Source organism: Astyanax mexicanus, chromosome 14 (genome assembly GCF_023375975.1).
Source record: "Astyanax mexicanus isolate ESR-SI-001 chromosome 14, AstMex3_surface, whole genome shotgun sequence".
In the NCBI taxonomy this organism is placed as follows: Eukaryota; Metazoa; Chordata; class Actinopteri; order Characiformes; family Acestrorhamphidae; genus Astyanax; species Astyanax mexicanus.
The window spans coordinates 14,195,625-14,213,783 of NC_064421.1; the positions used below are offsets into that span (position 1 = coordinate 14,195,625).

At 36.7% G+C, this 18,159-nt stretch overlaps 1 protein-coding gene across 2 annotated transcripts; it reads right to left on the minus strand.

Moving 5' to 3' along the window:
* Window positions 1-2,095: 2,095 nt before the first annotated feature.
* Window positions 2,096-17,912, minus strand: jdp2a (Jun dimerization protein 2a). 2 transcript variants are annotated; one of them, XM_007257351.4, is made up of 4 exons: window positions 17,684-17,912; window positions 5,432-5,649; window positions 3,996-4,100; window positions 2,096-3,089 (listed from the first exon to the last, which is right to left on the minus strand). In XM_007257351.4, exons 1-4 carry the CDS (start codon window positions 17,769-17,771, stop codon window positions 2,904-2,906), a joined length of 597 nt encoding a protein of 198 aa, XP_007257413.1. In that variant the 5' UTR covers window positions 17,772-17,912; the 3' UTR covers window positions 2,096-2,903. The 2 variants fall into 2 exon arrangements, with proteins under 2 accessions (XP_007257413.1, XP_007257415.1); XM_007257353.4 differs by lacking the exon at window positions 17,684-17,912 and adding an exon at window positions 9,282-9,857.
* Window positions 17,913-18,159: the final 247 nt, after the last annotated feature.

Consider the following 18,159-nt stretch of genomic DNA (forward strand, 5'->3'; position numbering starts at 1 on the left):
CTGATGTAGTAATTCTAGACCGATGCTAATATTCGTTATTACACAGGTGCCGTACCAGTAAAAGTTTGAACACACCTTAAATAAAAGTGTTTTATTTATTTTTTTTAAATGTTCTTATTGTAAATAAGAAAAATCATCCAAACTATGAAGGAAAATATCTTCCTGATCTGTTGCAGGGAATACAGTTGATAAAAATGCAGGTTGCCCAGTTACGTTTATAATATGTACTTTATAAAATATATCATTTGTATTGTAAATTGAATAGTTTGAACAAATCTGTTTTAAATTAGTATTTTGTAGAAAATAAAACACATCAATGAGTTACCTCTTTACATTTACTTCATTACATTTCTTCTTTACATCCTGGAATCTAACAATGTCTTGGCCTCTTAATTCAGATTGTTTCAGTATTATTTAATTAAGCTCTATTTACATCTTTATTTTGTTCATATCTCTTGACAACAGAAAATATGGTCCTTATACACTTAATTATCCCATGTACATTTAGGGGGCAGCAATAGCCTGAAGGTTGGTTTGGTGAATCAATTTCCTTAATTGATTATATGCATTCATTCTGTACACACCTGTGCATATTTGCAGTGAAGTTTATTCCTAGACTAGCTGAGGACTATTTAAAACCGTGGACATCTACCTTTCCCCTTACAATATGTACTTTATACAATACACAATTTATATTTTAAATTGAATAGTCTCAACTAATCTGTTTTTAAATGAGTATTTGTAAAAAGTAAAAAAACATCTATGAGATACTTCTTTACATCTTGTAGATGATCTCTACCAATACTTCTCAATTACTTTTGTTACTGTTTTATTTACTTAAGCTCGTCATAATGAATCCATCTTAATTTGGTTCATATCTCTTCATAACAGCAAAATACAAAAGAGACCTTAGTCCTACCTTTAAGAAAATGTAATATAATTAATTTGTTTGTTTATTTAATGTGTAGAATTAAACTGCTGTCCTTGTTCTTCTGAGACACATTCTGTGTTATTTCTCATGTCAACCACTAGATGTCACCAAGGGATCATTCTTTCATTCCTCGCACATTAAAAAAAATCACTGAATTGCAAATTTACTAATCAACTAATCAGATAACAAAATACTCAATAACTCCCCACTGAGTGGAAGTGAATATGATATAATCAAAAAATGTGCAGCCAGTTTTAAAATAGTGCTAGGTAAATTTATGGAGCTGGAGCAAGATATCCTGTCATATTTACTGCATGTATGGTTATCAGATAAACAGAATTCTCTACTGAATATAGATCATGAGAAGCCTCAGCAACAGTTATAGCTTCCCATCAGTAAAAACTGAAGGTAAAGTAATGCATTACCACTTCAATCCACGATTAATCACCTGGTCAATATATATTGTATTGTATTTTAATCTAATCTTAAAGCAGCGTGATATTCAGAATGTAGCAATAAAAATATTAACACAGTTGTGTATAAATATAAATCTCAGATCAAAAGAAGTAATGGAAGTATTAATATAATTAAAATGAATATAAACACACCTACTGAAGCCCCTAAACTAGTATAACATATAGTGAAGCTATGATCATATTACCATTGGAAAATATGAATACTAATTATTCTGTATACCTAGATGGTTCGTACACACGTAATTATCACATGTACATTTTGGGGGCAGCAGTAGCCTGAAGGTTGGTTTGGTGAATCGATTCCCTAAACTGATTATGTGCACTTCATCTACTAATGATATGATTTTTTATTCCTAGACTACCACAGGTCTGATTAAAACACATCTACCTTCCTCCTAGTGAGCTGCGTTCTTGCAGGTTTCACCCCTAACCCAAATCAAGAACTTCTCATTCAGCCAATCAGAACCTCTGAAACCTCTTAACCTCTTAACTGCCATTGATTGGTCTTTGCTATAAAAGAAACCAAATGTACTTACATAGACTAGTAGCACATTATAGAGCTTTTTTATAGACAGGCTACTGACTGATTAATGTCCATCTTGACTTTTGGATAATGTGTTAATTTTGTATTATTCCTTACAAATATAAAAAACACAGATTTGTGAGAATGCACAGGAGGTAGCAAACATTTAAAGAAGAAGTGATTTAATCATTAAAGTCTATAGAACATACTACCCAAATACATGTTTTATATTGCAAAATACCATTTAGGATTGACTCCCGTTTAATATTTGTTTGCATTTCTTCACAGCCATTAAACAAAATGAGTAAGTCACAGAAAAAAGGGTTATATAACTATTTGTTGCAGAAATATAAATTGTATCACATCTAGTGATAACAGTCCATATAATGTAATGTACAAGAAGTATAAAAATCAGAAAATATATAAATTGTAGGTAACTAATAAAACAGAATGATGTAAACAGTTCATATATATATATGTGCATACACGACGCCAGCGTCAAAAAAAATGCTATTGAGGGCAAGTCACGACTCAGTATCATGAAGACGCAAAGTGTAGTACAAATCATCCAGTTACGTTGGCAAAAGGCCACAAACACAAATAGCAATGCTGCGCCTGTTAGCCTTATCGTCATTCATGATACCGTGAGGAAATGATGTTGCAGAGTGCTGTTATTACTGAGCTCCTCCGAAAGTTCTCTCTTAACTTGCTGGATTATGATGAACCTATGAGGCACTGAATGACCACAAATAGAAAAATGTAACAGTAATACAAAACTTGTAACTTTTAGCACATAGCCCAATCTGATTGGTCCACAAAGGTTCTTAAACTCCAGGCTTACAGGCTGGAGTGCTTCACTCGTTCCTCCTCAATTGTCCAAGAGCTTAGAGCTAAGTGCTTCTAGCTAGCTGTCTTAAAGCTAACCTGTAAACAGTAAGTGTGGAAAGGCACCACTCTGAGCCTGTGCGCCTCCTCATTTAGCCTCCAGCTGCTCCAGGAGGGGGTTAGTCTCGCTCTCGGGGGTTTTCACACTGTCCGTCCTCACGATGCACGTGGGCCGGTGGCGATTGAGCATGAGGATGAGCTGCTGGCGCTCGTGTTTCAGCTCCTCGATCTGTGCTTTCAGCTCTGAGTTCATCATCTCCAGACGCTCCGATTCCTGAAACAGTTTCACAAAAGACAGTGTCATTTAGACTGTGTGATTTTACTATTGAACTGTTAAGAGTTACAACAGTTGAATTTTATACAGTGGTGAATTAATTTAATCTTTGTTATGTAACAATTAAGTGTAAATAAAGGGTGCTAAAATAAAATTACATTTTGAAATATTAGCGCATTCAACAGAAGCACAGCCTTTTATTTGTGCTAGCCACTAAATTATACATAAAACAAGTCTAATATAAACTATAAATGAGTGTGTTTTTCCTCCTATCCTTTGGTTCTAAGTTAACAAATAATTGGTTTCATTTTAATAGCACTTCATTTAACACAACCAGAATTCAAGTGAGCACTTTTTTATCTTACAATTCTAAAGGATACAATATGATATCCAGGTTTGTTACATCCCTAGTAGAGAACATCTCATACACTAGTGTTCTGAATGTTTTAAGCATATGTGAATTCAAGGTTCTTATCTGAGCAGCAAGTGTGTATATGCCCAGTGTCATCAATATAATAATATAAAACATATAACATAAATACAAGAAAAAATAATCACTGTTTTCAATAAAACTTCTCCAAAGCCTAGTTTAGTATTATTTATATCTGTTCTAATGTGATGTATACATTTGCATTCTACTGTCTCTATTGTCTTGGTCAACCAAAAAACTTGTGTTTCCAAAATGCCAACTTAGTAGAAGAAAAAAAAATAACAACTTTCTTAACTTTCATTGTAAAATATAATGAAGCATATTTAATAATCCAATTAGCATGTAATTTTAATACCACATAAAGCACAACTGTTGGAGTAAAAGTATGCAAAAGTGAAAAAACAAAAATGGAGGTGACAATAATGAACTATTGTTACAAAATCATAAATACCATCAGCATACATAAAAATACCCACTCGTTGTAGATACTCTGTTCGTTCTTTCTTTTTGTTTCGACATCGTGCTGCTGCCACTTTGTTTTTCTCCCGCCTTCTTTTCCTCCTCTCCTCTTCCTCGTCCTTCTAATAGTGGACAGAAAAACACATTACACATAATTTAGTTAAATGGACAGAAAAACCATTTCATATTTTTAAGTACAGCAGTGTTTTCAAATTTCTGGTTAAAGCTGGTTAAATGTAGCCATTGGGACTCTGAGTGCTGATGAATACTCAAAAGAAATATGCTGATCAGGCCTTTCCATATGGCCAAATTAATGGTGGGGGGGGGGGGCTTTTTGCCCTTCTAAAACCATGTCTGGCATTAGGCATGGTGCCAGTAGGTTTCCAATTCTATTTGTGGTTAGACAAGCTGTGTGTGTACGCGCACATTTGAACATTTGTGTCAGCAAAATTTAGAGACCTTTCTGGTGAGAATGTGTAATTGCACACAGCATGTGGCAGTGTATTTGTAATGCAGGATAATGTAAATATGTTTCTGTGTGAAATTCTGTGTTTTTGAGCATATTGTTTTGTGAAATGTAAAATGTAGAGAGCAATTACACCAAACAAACCTACCATACCACTCTGTTTTAGAATGAATATACAGCTCTGCAAAAAATTAAGAGACCATCTAAATCAGTTTCTCTGATTTTGCTATTTATAGGTATATGTTTGAGTAAAATGAACATTGTTGTTTAATTCTAAAAACTACAGACAACATTTCTCTCAAATAAAAATATTCTCATTTAGAGCATTTATTTGTAGAAAATGAGAAATGGCTGAAATAACCAAAAAGATGCAGAGCTTCAGACATCAAATAATGCAAAGAAAACCAGTTCATATTCATAAAGTTTTAAAGAGTTCAGAAATCAATATTTGGTGGAATAACTCTGGTTTTTAATCACAGTTTTCATACATCTTAGTATATTCTCCTCCACAGTCTTAAACACTGCTTTTGGATAACTTTACGCCACTCCTGGTTCAAAAAATCAAGCAGTTCAGCTTGGTTTGATGGCTTGTGATCATCCATTTTCCTCTTGGTTATACTTCGAGTTTTTCAATTTGGTAAAATCAAAGAAGCTCATCATTTTTAAGTAGGCTCTTATTTTTTTCCAGAGCTGTATTAGACATTGCAGTGATGGTCATTCCAGGACAATGATACCATTCATTACAGTATTTTGTCCCCTCCCAACTCTATACATAACATTACAGCTTCCAGTTTAAAAGAAAAAGAAAAAGATGAGTGCTGCTTTACAGTAGGTGCATGCATTCATTAGAAGGGGTATCCAGAAACATTTAAACATATAGTGAATGATGTTTAAGCTAATTCATTTGTTTCTTGTGTCTGCAAGCTACATTTTCAATGCTAACAATACTGAAGCCAGTGGCTAATTTTAACCACTTCAGTCCCTCACCTCTGCTTTAATGGGAAGGTGACGTTTGCCCAGTTTGCCCAGAAGGTGTAATGGAGACAGCATGGCCCCCAGGCTGCACAGGTCGGCGTATTTAAGCTGGTCCGTTAGCGTGGTGGCAGAGATGCCGGCCAGTGGGCCCAGGCTGGGCAGGGAGCCTGCCGTCACTGAGGGGTCAGGGATCTGTCCGGGCATCATGTCACACACGCCCTTGACCACAGCTGGAACAGAGAGACCATGAGAAGGATTGGTTTGAGCTCATTTTCACTTAAGTACCATCTCTATGGAAACAAAGCACACTGCAGGCAAACAAACAGCGCTAACCTTCAGCAAGGTCTTTCTCTGTATTTCTCTGTATGTCTATATATGGCTCAGGAAGAAGATTATCCACACCATTTATCTGTGCATTTCAGAGCTTGGTACAGATACACAACTCATCAGTGATATAATCAGTACATTTAGATCCATTTAGTAATAAAATACAGAAATTGGGAGAAAATAAACCTGGAATTAGTACTATTAATAATCACTGGATAGAGTTTTCTGCCCAAGACCTGAAGCTCCCAAGGGTTGCCAGACTGACACACTATTAGTCTGACTCTATAGTTGATCAGTCAATATATATGTTTTCAAAGTCCAAAATGAAGCTCAGTGATTACTTGTTCAGGATAAAAATTGACAGCTTACCCATTTCCATGGCTGCAACACACTGTTTGCATGCTGTTCTGTTCTACACCTGCCAAAAGGGGATGTGGAATTGAACTACTGGAATGGCAGTGGGCAGGTTCGGAGGTGACATACCGCACAGAATATTGTGGCTGATGCTCTGCTGAGAAGAGCTGTCAGTGCTTTAATTTAGCATTTCTTCTTAATATTAAATGTTACACCCTGATCATGTTATTATGACTTACTACAGAAAACATAATCCTTTAACACTGACAATCCAAAAGTCATGTGACAGCAAGTAAATTGAAACTACAAGCCTAATGAAATTTGCCACGCCCCATGAAACCTAAAGAATGCTACAGAGAATGCTGCATGGCATATGCGTATAGGAACTCCTGCAGTGAAAGTGAGTTGACGTGATTTTTGTCAGAAAGGCTTGTCTTTTTGCAAGGACAATTATAGCCAGATGTCACCGGTCACAATCATTACCGCCCAATGCGCTGTTCACTTTGGGTGTTGATGCTTTCTTCTATGACATATTCCTAGTACACTTGTGATAGTATCAATTGTAAAATGCTAAATACCCACACAAATCACTTTTAATCACGAGCGATAAGTAATCACATTATTTATTCACTTTTCCTTCAAAGGAGAATGAAAAAAAAATCTTTTAATTTTCAATGGAAAATGTTACAGGATGAGTTTAATTCAAAATATGCCAAAAGTCAGAAATGTTTTTGCATGACAACGACAATCTGTTGACAAATCCTATTTGATCCTGTGAAGCTACTGATGACTTCACAAGGCTTTCTCAGACACCTCAGTGTGCCTACAGCAAAAACAGGTCAGCAACATGCTTTTTAAAGCAGAAAGTAGGACCAATTTCTTACCCCATGGGGTGCACCGCTTTTATATTTGGCAGAAGGCCAACCTTTCAGAGGCCTTTTATAATGAACCCTAGCTCTTCTAGCCAATTGAGTCCTCAAAACCCTGACTGGTAACTCCTGTCATATCATATAATCATCAAATCATCATCTGTCACACCATGTCCTCTCATCTTTTCCTGCAGCTTGGGGACATGCCTTATTCAAGGGTACAAATAGCTTTAAACGCACATGCTGAGTTCTCTGAGCCAGTAACAGCTTACAACCTCGCAATAACGAGCACGAGCGCCTGAAGCCACTACCTCTGCACAGCTTCACACGTTTCTTTAGGAAATACAGTAAAAACTGACCAGGAGAAATGTATTTTGTCATTGCCTAAAACCAATATATTAATGTATATCTACTGATCTTAAAGGACCAAGTTTAAGCACCAGTGTCTCTTGACAGCACTACTTCAGCCAGTACTTATTCTCTGAATTGCCTGAATACTAGAAATCTGTTTGTGTTTTAGCCTTTTATCCCACCCTCTGCCCATTCCTCAGTATATTTTACACACTCGGGTTGCCAAGTATGGAACACAATAGCAGGGAAACAGCAAACTGCAGCCTCTGCATCCTGCTAAAAAGCTCTATGATCACAGCCGGAGTAAATGACAGTAAATATTTGCAATGCATTTGATAGATGAAGACAGTTTAGAGTCCAGAAGGACTACAAGACAAATACAGAGCTGGCTAATTTTCTGGTGAACAGGGATGCACTGAGCTTTAGCTGAGATAAGATAATAATATCTAGATGTGTAATGTATCACAATCACCACTAGTAGCAATGAGCACTTTAGGTCATTGCAACACTCAAGCACTCACGGTCATACATGTGGTCAGTGTGAAGCTTTATATTATCAAGGCAGAGAATTTTTGAGATAGGTAAAGTGATCCAGACTAGTGCTGGATAATACTACCATACAACAAAATATGCTAACGTGAATTGATATCAGTGACAACAAAGGAAAATATGGTGCAAAATTTACAGATACATCTGTAGCAATAGGGAAGAGTAAAATACTTGAAGAGGTTCCACAAATTATCATACAATATATGAATATATTTTTAATTATTTAACTCAATATTGGCCACTGTGTAGAGACAGTATGCCAACTTTATGTTTTTTTTTTTTAATTTTGTAAGGATATTTAAATTTCATTTATATTTCTTTAATTTTAAATGCCACATTCATATTGTTGAACATTTCTAGTAATTACATTAGAATTGCATGATTATGCCATTTTATTATTATTATACCCACATTACAAATACAGCTCTGGAAAAAAATAAGAGACCACTTTAGTTTCTGAATCAGTTTCTATGATTTTGCTATTTATAGGTATATGTTTGAGTAAAATGAACATTGTTGTTTTATTCTATAAACACAGACAACATTTCTTTTAAATTCCAAATACAAATATTGTCATTTGTATCATTTGTATATTTCATTTATTTGAAATAAAAAAGACAAATGTCTGAAAGTGACAAAAAAGATGCAGAGCTTTCAGACCCTAAATAATGCAAAGAAAACAAGTTCATATTCATAAAGTTATGAGTTCCCCTACACCAGTCTTACACACTGCTTTTACATAACTTTATGCCACTTCTGGTGCAAAAATTAATCTTCCACCTTCCATCATCCATCTAACTCTTGATTATATTCCAGAGGTTTTCCATTTGGTAAAATTAAAGAAACTGATTATTTTTAAGTGGTCTCTTATTTTTTCAGAGCTGTATATATTGCCTTAAAATGGCAATAGCATTGTTTATTGCAGTTATTTCTGGTAAGATGTATCTTCCAGAGCGAATGATTATCGTGACAGACCTAGTTTCGGTAGTTTTGACCATTTAGTTTTAATAGATTTATTTAAGGTTTGAAAAGCAGTGATTTAATAAAATATGCTGAAATGTAAGTGCGGAAACCTGTACAGAGTATATTAAATAAAGTGATTTGACAGATCTAAATTAAACATCTGCTCAATTTCAATACACAAAAAAAGCAATTATTTGATAATACCAATACAAGTCATATACACTATCACCATGGGAATATTCATCATGCATTCAGTACTTGTACTGAACATACTTCTTCAGTATTTCTCACCACACATATTTCTGAATCACAACAAAAATGCCCAGCTCACAGTGGGCCAGCTATCATCAGAAGTCCACCAGTACACTACAAACTACAATACCGCAACATTCTTCACCCAGATTGAGTAAGAACATACAAACACATGTTTGTTATTAATGCTCAGTTACCTTTTCTGCACTGCTGCACTCTGTTCACATATCAGCTCCATCTCCAGTTCTTGCTCCCTCCATGTCCTGGATACAACCAAGACATTTCTCACAGGCTCCTTCTCCACCCTTTCTGTTGCATGTATAGTGTACTCCCATTTACAGCCGCTTTGGCAAGACTTGCTCAATATTTTTTTCTCTTGGTTCGCTCTGCAGAGGCCAGGGGGAGCGGCATACAGCAGTGCCTGCACAAAAGTAGACCCAGACACATTCCCCTTTATTCCGTGGAGAGAAGAAGAGAGGGAGCCAGCCAAGACCCGCCTGCTGCCCATGTTCCCCCCACACAGGCCTGCGCTCGCTCTCTTGCTTTCTCTCCATTTCTCTTTTGCTCTCTCTCTCTCTCTCTTTCTCTCTGTGTCAGATCAGTGGAATGTGGCCACAGAGGAACAGGACAATGTCATCAGCCTCCGCCACTCGCCCTCTCCTACACTCCTTTTCAAATAACTCCCACTTTTAATGAGACTTGAGGCTGCAAATGAAGTCTATATAGGAATCTGAGGGCCTATTCTCTGTCTGGACTGGATGTACTACACAATGATAAACAGAACTACACAGAAAAGGCCTGCAACTCATTAGAAACTTGTCAGTCTTCAGATTCACAGCTATATTTCTCCACACAAACTGCAGTTCTCCAACTAAACAAAGGTGCAATGTGATTACAACATATCAAAAAAACCCTAAGCAGAATAACATTTCATGGCAAAAGCTTTGGTCAGCACTTTCAGTATGAGCATGATTTGGGTGGGGGTTCTGGAGCTTCTCCAGCTTCCAGCAACAGTAATAATGTTTTCAAACACAATAAGACTTCTTTTAAATAAATGCATGCTCAGTCCAGTCATGCATTCCAAACTAACTGAAGGAAATACAGTGATACTACAGTGTCTGTGAACAGTGGTGAACTTTGTGTATTTGTTCAATTCCACTTTAAAGTGTAATCAACAGAATGTTCCAGAGTCAATCCCTGCCTAGCTGTGGTCATAACTGGAGTATGACACCACTAGGCCTGTCATTATAATCAATATTTTTGGCCGATATTGTCTTGGAAATTATTGTGATGAATGATATTTTTGTCATTTCATGACCACTTCTTGTCACTGATATAATGATAATAAAAAAGTAGCAATTCAAAATGACATCAGAATTATATCAGTATTGGCCGATGGTAGCTTTTTTTCAGAATCATCGGCATCAGCCGATTTGGACAATATATTTTTAACCCATAGTTGCTTTTGTATTACACGCTAGCGTGTATGGACATGCTGCTTTAAAATACATTGATTTAAGCTCGGTGTTTTTTTTTTTATTAGTTATAAAGATATACATTTATACCACGGTGTCTAATCTTTCTGTAAGTTATAAATGCGTATATCGGTATTGGCATCAGCATATATATAAATACATTTGTAATATCAGATATCGACATCGGCCCAGAATTCCCATATAAGTGCATCCCTATATAATACTACAATACTGCAATTACAAAGAACCTTTAAACAGCTACTAAACAAGTTTAATTATTAAACTATATATATTCATACATTGCAATTGGAATATAAAATGTTTAAATACCCTAGATAAATAACAAATAAATAAAACTAAATTACTATTTTTAAACAAAGTCAACATACCGCAATACTGAAATTATTGCTTTCATATAGCACATTTGATAGGGTTAAAACACTGATTTAACACTGGCAAATTTGCTGTGCATGTCCATATCATCAACAGCAACTTTATAGAAAAGACTTTCTTAAGTTTAATTAAAAGTTAATGTAAAAAAGAGCTCATTTCAAGTTTTTTTTTTTCATGTCATGCGATTTTTGACACCGTAAGCCACAGCTCATGTGTTCAAACTTTGTAGTAAATAAATAAAAAAATATGCATTGAGGATATTGTATGATAAGTCGATAACATAGTAAATATGACAGGCCTAGTCAGCACAGTTCATTACTATGAGACACAGAATCTTCCTTGCTGAAATACTGTAACTCTGCCTATCCTTAGCTCATTTAGGAAGCTTTTTTGTCTTGCTGCCAAATGTGCTTTTTGTGAATAGAGCTATATACTACATGACCAACACGAGAACCCAGCCTGCAGTCACAAAACTGCAGGAGACTATTAAATAGAGTTTAGCAACATTAGTATAATATGCCTACACATCCCGATCCTACTGAATACCATTAAGCAAAGCTGTTTCCTGAGTAAATCTACCCAAATCTCCATCCTTGAAATTCGTAGCCCTCTTCCAAATAAAACTCCATGCGGGCCAGTCAGGACAAGCATGTATTCAAGCGATGACAGCATGAGTAATTTGGAAAAATAAACGGAATACAACAGTGTTCCCTTTGTTTAGGTTTTCACCAGAAAGCTCTATATAGCGCTTCTAATACAGAATGTGTTGGTCTGGGCATATACCAAGCACTACAGAGCACCGGCAAATACAGCCAAGTACTGTAAACACAGCACTGGAGCACTGAAACACTGAACTATCATTAGGAGAAGTTTCACAATGCAGTGAAACAGAAACACTATTCAATACAATGAATAACTGTATCTTCTTGTTCTCTGTGAATTTAATATTTTATATATTTTTATATGACTAAATATAACTATTTGGTAACTACATGCAAAGCAATGCAAACTACAGTAGTTGTTCAAAGGCTATAAATAAACTGAGGACCAACTAGTTTCCAATCAAAATCTTGCCTGCAAGTCAAATAAGAATTGAAACTCCTGCAGAACGCCAAAAATCTGCACCAAATAATCGAGTGCTGTATTATCCTAGCCAGCAGACAGAGAGCACCGTTGTGTGTGAATAAAGCACATGACTCTCAAACATGGTGTTCATTAAGCATTACTTGAAATTCCTCAACACCTTCATATAACAAGAAATAAAAGAGGCATACTGTAAACTGTGGCTGGTCCAGACTAGCCCTATAGGCTACACTCTCATAATGAGAAAGAACAAACCTGTAGGCTCCTATTAATCACTACAGTAAGGAAATACCGTGGTATGCAAAAGGCTGGGCACAGCTGGTTAAAATAATGTGTCTGTTATTGTAAACAGCCTTTTTTCTTTATTATTTTAAGCACATTTGCTTTTTTTATTTTGGTCTTTTACAGTTTCAATATAACAAAACAAAAAATGACCCAAAGCAGGGTTTGGGCACCCTGGATGGTCAGATACTTAGTGACACTCCCTTTGGCAAGTTTCACAGCTTGTAAACACTTTATGTAGCAGGCACAGTGCCTTTAGTTAGTGTCAGGGGGATTTTCACCCATTCTCCTTTGCAAAAGGCTTCTAGTTCCGAGAGGTCCTCCAGCTGTCCTGCATTCAGTGCTTTTTTGAGGTCTGTTCACAGATTTTGATAAAGTTTAGATTGAGAGACTGTGAGGGCCATGGCAAACCCTTAGGCTTGCATCTCTTGACATAATCTTTTTTAGATACTGGGGTGGGTTTAGCATTATTATCTTACAGTCAAAGCCATCCTGTTTGCGTATCATTCTATTTTTATAGACAGGGTGATGTTTGCTTCCAGAATTTGCTGCTATTTAATTTAATTCACTCTTTCTTCTACAAGTAAAATGTTCCCTGTGCAACTGGCTGCAACATAAGCATACAGCATGATGTATCCACCCAATGACAGTAAAAAACAAGAACAGTGCACCATCTCTCCAAAGTGACACCAATACAGGTGTAGCATCTCTGCTGGCTGGTTGCAGTATGATGTGTAGCTCTGCCCATCACCATATTTAGCTGTATAAGTACAGGTGGGATAAAATATAGTTGCATTGATATATCATATAGTTTTTGTATGCTTTGGACACAGAAACGAAAAACGCTGCAAACATTCAAAGCGATTACAAGGACGCAGCTGATATATCATTCCCGGCCCTCACTATCCCACAATTCTGTACACAAATAAAATAAAAGCGCACAAATTTGCAAATTATGTCACCACAAAGCCTTGTTTGACAGTTATATATATTTATGTCTGACCAATACTCTACTGAGTAGAATTGTTTATTGGACAGTCCTACCGAGGATCTGCCCTATTATAAGCTTTGAAACACAAATAATGACAAAACAGTCCATTTTCCATTTTAATTGTCTTTTCATCTGGCTGTCATCTTCAGTGTTTAATTGTAAAACAAATCCCTGTGATGATATTGGTACATTTTAATTTACTCCAGAAATCAGTTTTTAAAACATTATTCCACTGTATCATAAGAAGACGGTTTACACTTAGCTGATGATTAACACAGTTACAGTCATTGGAACCATCCCCGTGCTTAACAGTTAAGGAGCTCCTTTCGTAAAAATTTGCACGCCCTTTTTTTCAAATTTACTTTTTTATCATAACCAAAAAGTTGTATTTTAACTTTGTTAGTCCACAGAACTTACATGCACCAGTGTCACTGCACAGTAGTACTCCTGGAGGTACAAAGCACAGTATGTCCAAATATTTCTAGTGAATGCATTGCTGACACAGATGTGCAAATGCACATGCACAGCTTGTCTAGTTCCTATGGAGAAGTATTTTCAATACAATATGACTCTCTGGAGCATATTAACATGAACCTTTTGGTATCATGTCTAATGGCATGGGCTATTATGGTATAACACCCCCAAACATTGAACTGTACACCAGCCAATACTTGTGGGACAAATTGGAGTTGGAAGTTGGGGTAAGATGGGGTCGTGATCATCTTTATAGCAATAATGCAAAATCTAGTAGGAAGTCTTTTTTTGGACAGACAGTAATTCCAACACCAGCAGGATACACTCTTTTTTTAATACAGTTAAAGTACTGCCACAGTCCTGTAACAGTCCATATGACATAAAAAAAGCTTAAATAATGGGTTTTAATGTTGCACAGCAAATGTCAGACAATTAAAGTAGTGTGATGAGTGTCATTTGGTCCTTTCCCAGCCCACAATAAATACGTCAGCTAATATTTGTTTGAAATATAAGCAATATCGACCAATGCCGATATAATAGCATTATCATCATGTACCCCTAGTTTTCATTGAAGGTTTCAATGATATTCCAGACCTCAGCTTCTCTTTCACAATTCCTGTAATTGCAATTCCTTATTTGCATTAAGAACTAAAGAAACAGCTATTTTTAAAATGCTTTGCTGTTCTCCAGTTCTGTGGACTTTTTTAAATTTTTTAGGGTGCTGGATGGCTGCTTAGAAGAGCTCATGGCTGTTGCTTAGTGTATTTACAGTATATTGCTTTGATTTTTTTTATGAATCACTCAGATTTTCCTAATGATGATTGCAGTCACAGTGCTAACAAGCTAAATAAGCACTAAGACCTTGGTAAAATTAAAAAAGTCCTCATATTACTCACTCATTACACTTGCTAAAAATGTTGAAAATAATCTTAAAGCAGGGATTTAATGCTGGGATCAATAAGGAAAATGCAAAACCTCAAACCTTCAAAGCACACTAGTGGCAAACATGTGGAAAAGTATACAAAAATGGGCACCTGTCTTTTTTGCTTCACCTTTGCATTTTTCTTTCATGTTAAAAATGATGTTTTATATTAAACTTCATGCTTTCCTAGTTCTTTAACTAGTCAGAGTAAACGAAATCTTGCTCAGGGGGCCCATACTGTAACATGTCACTGTACCTGCAACACTAGCATCTCAGAAAAATACAAAATAAAAATTAAAATAAAAGACAAGAAAAAAGACTTTCCACTCAGCTCACAGTAAATCTTCCTGCATGCTGTGATCACACTTAAAAGTAGTGGATCAGACCATGAGGTGGCTTAAAGATTAGTGCTATCTAAGGGAAAAAATATCCTACATCGGCAACTTTTCTTCCGACTGCACAGCCTCCACAGAAACCTGTTCCACTAAATAAAGAACTGAACAAATGTAAAATTAATATTAATTCTATATAAAAAAAGTTTCAAATGTTCCTTAGCCAAAAGACTTGCTGTTTTGACTCCCTGATTAATTTGCCGTTTTGCAAGTATAAGTAAACAAAATATTAAATAAAAGCAAAAAAATTAACTTTCTCTTCATGATACAAAGATCACAACACGTATTGTAAGGTCAGAATTCAGTTTCAGTTCTGCACAATAACAAGATGATGAGGAAATCTGGAAGCACTGAAACTGCACAGCTTCTCATTGCATAACAGTGTTATTATGACGTTGTTTATAATGCTACATAATGGCATTGACCTTTCTGCCGTCAAGACATTTCAGACACTTAGCAACCTTCACTGTCAAAGCACACTGGGGTTTTGCAGAAAACAGTAATTGTAAAGCTGCTTCACACTAATCATAGTGGAAATAGCAACAAAAATAAAGCCTCTAATGTAATATGAGCGTTTTGTGTCGCACTGATGGAGCTCTGTGTGATTATTTGTGGTATCATTACAGCGCAACTGAAAATGTCAGAAAGTTTAAATGTGCTTACACAACCTGCCAAGAGAAAAGATTTAAAAAGTCAAAAGTAAAAGCTCTTCAATAAAAGCTGCTTAGTCAACAGTACATGAAATTCGTTCTCATTCCACCTCTGCCTTCCTTTCTGTCCTTCTGCTTCAAAAATCATGCCAAGACACACTAGAGTTAAATCTAAAGTATGTCAAGGACAACTAGAATAAAAATAAAATGAAAAAACTTGAGCTGCATAGGAATACAAATCTTCCTTTCTTCCTACATTCTGTAGCCAAACTACAAAAGCATTTACCTGATGGAGTACCTAATGGCGTGTGCAAATTTAAAAATATATCAAATGTGTTGCCAAACTAAACTACATGCCATGTTGCACATTTACTGCTACCGACTGACTGCCTGTGGCCTTAAATCACCCAGCAGTTCACTTCATAAATGGATCTAATAAATACACAGCCCAGCTTTCCAGTACAAAGTATTTACACTGTATGAAATACACTACAGCTGACTTGAATACCTGAGAAAATTAATCCTGAACTTCTTTAACTGTTTTATAAAAATGTTATGGTGCTACTTAACTTAAATACTATCATTACTTAAATAAGAATAATGATCTCAAATATTACAGCGTTCGTTTGCTATATGATATACAGCTCTGGAAAAAAATAGGAGACCACTTAAATATGATGAGTTTCTTTGATTTTACCAAATTGAAAACCTCTGGAATATAATCTAGAGGAAGATGGATGATCACAAGCCATCAAACCAAGCTGAACTGCTTGGATTTCTGCATCAGGAGTGGCATAAAGTTATTCAAAAGCAGTGTGTAAGACTGGTGGAGGAGAATGTGCAAAGGTGCATGAAAACTGTGATTAAACAACAGGGTTGATTTCTGAACTCCTAAAACTTTATGAATATGAACTTGTTTTCCTTGCATTATTTGAGGCCTGAAAGCTCTGCATCTTTTTTGTTATTTCGGCCATTTTTTATTTTCTGCAAATAAACGCTCTAAATGACAATATTTTACTCAAACATATACCTATAAATAGCAAAATCAGAGAAACTGATTAAGAAACTGAAGTGGTATCCTATTTTTTTCCAGAGCTGTATATAACTGAAATTGCTGCAATTATTTATAAAGGTGAATCAAGAAGATTATCAGCAGTGCCCAAACTTTTTGCATACCAATGTAGATAGATAGATAGATAGATAGATAGATAGATAGATAGATAGATAGATAGATAGATAGATAGATAGATAGATAGATAGATAGATAGACTGGGTATATGTGTGTATATGCAGTGGTGGTGCAGTGCTGGATAGTGTAGTTATAGCTGCTGTATTGTGCTGGGAGTTAAAATCCTGGAGTAACACGCCCTGTGCCATGACTCAGTCTCAGAGCGGAAGTCATTGGTCAGGAAAGCATGTAGCTGATCTTACGTAAGGCTGAGTGGAGAGCAGCAGAGCGAGCAGCTGCAGTATCTAATGGAAAAGCAAAGATCAGAACCAGGACCATCAACTGCACCCCTTTACACACTCTACACACCTCTACACACACACACACACACTGTCTGTTCAGCAGTACAGGGCTGAGATTAGCCTCGGAAACTTCTCAGTGTAGAGGGAGAAGTGTGCGCAGACATGGCCGTGTGTGTGTGTGCAGGAGATGCGGGCTAAGGACCATTCCTACAGATAGATATACACATATAGCTCTACATATATATAAACCCACTAGCGCTACTGAACCAGCAGCTCGCGCACTGCAGCGGACACGCGAGCGGGCAGGGCGCGCGCCTGCACGCTCCGTTCCTCTCCATGCAGTCTGTTCCAGCCCGTCCAGCCCAGACCCCGCCGCACAGAGGGGTTCCTGAGCCCCGTGCTCCCTCCCTGAGCCGCGCGCAGCCAGCCGCTCCTGCTGCAAAAAGTTCACCAAGTGTCCTGCTTACCTGCCTTTGGTGCCGAGCTCGCGGGATGTGCCTTTCTGAGGTCAGCCGGGGGTCGTGAGTAGATTTTGAACAGGGGAAAGCGTTGCATCAGCGCGTTTATATAGCGATCTCCCTGCCTGCCTGGGAGGACTGGGGAATGCGGAACTCAGCCTGCTCGCGCTGCCACACGTAAGCAGGGATGCAGAAAGTCCCGCACACACACACACACACACTCATGCACACACATAGAGAGAGAGAAAAGAGAGAGAGAGAGAGAGAGACATGGGGCAGAGAAGGGGAGAAGGCAGAGAAGTGACTCCACCCCTTAGATACCAAAAAAAACAAACAGCCTGTCCACCCCTTAAAATTTAAAAGAAAGACCCAAGAAAAAAGAAATATACATAAATCATAGCACACAAAAAGTGAAAGAAATGTGTGCTTTTTAGATTATTACTTTACTGTAAGAAAGCATGTCAATTTCCTTTTAAAAAATGGCA

Coding starts and splice junctions, on each gene's coding strand:
- jdp2a (XM_007257351.4), bottom strand. CDS start 17,771: ATGCAACGCTTTCCCCTGTTCAAAATCTACTCACGACCCCCGGCTGAC. Junction 4,101..5,431: donor ACCTTCCCATTAAAGCAGAG/GTGAGGGACTGA, acceptor GTCCACTATTAG/AAGGACGAGGAAGAGGAGAG. Junction 3,090..3,995: donor GAACAGAGTATCTACAACGA/GTGGGTATTTTT, acceptor AAACTGTTTCAG/GAATCGGAGCGTCTGGAGAT.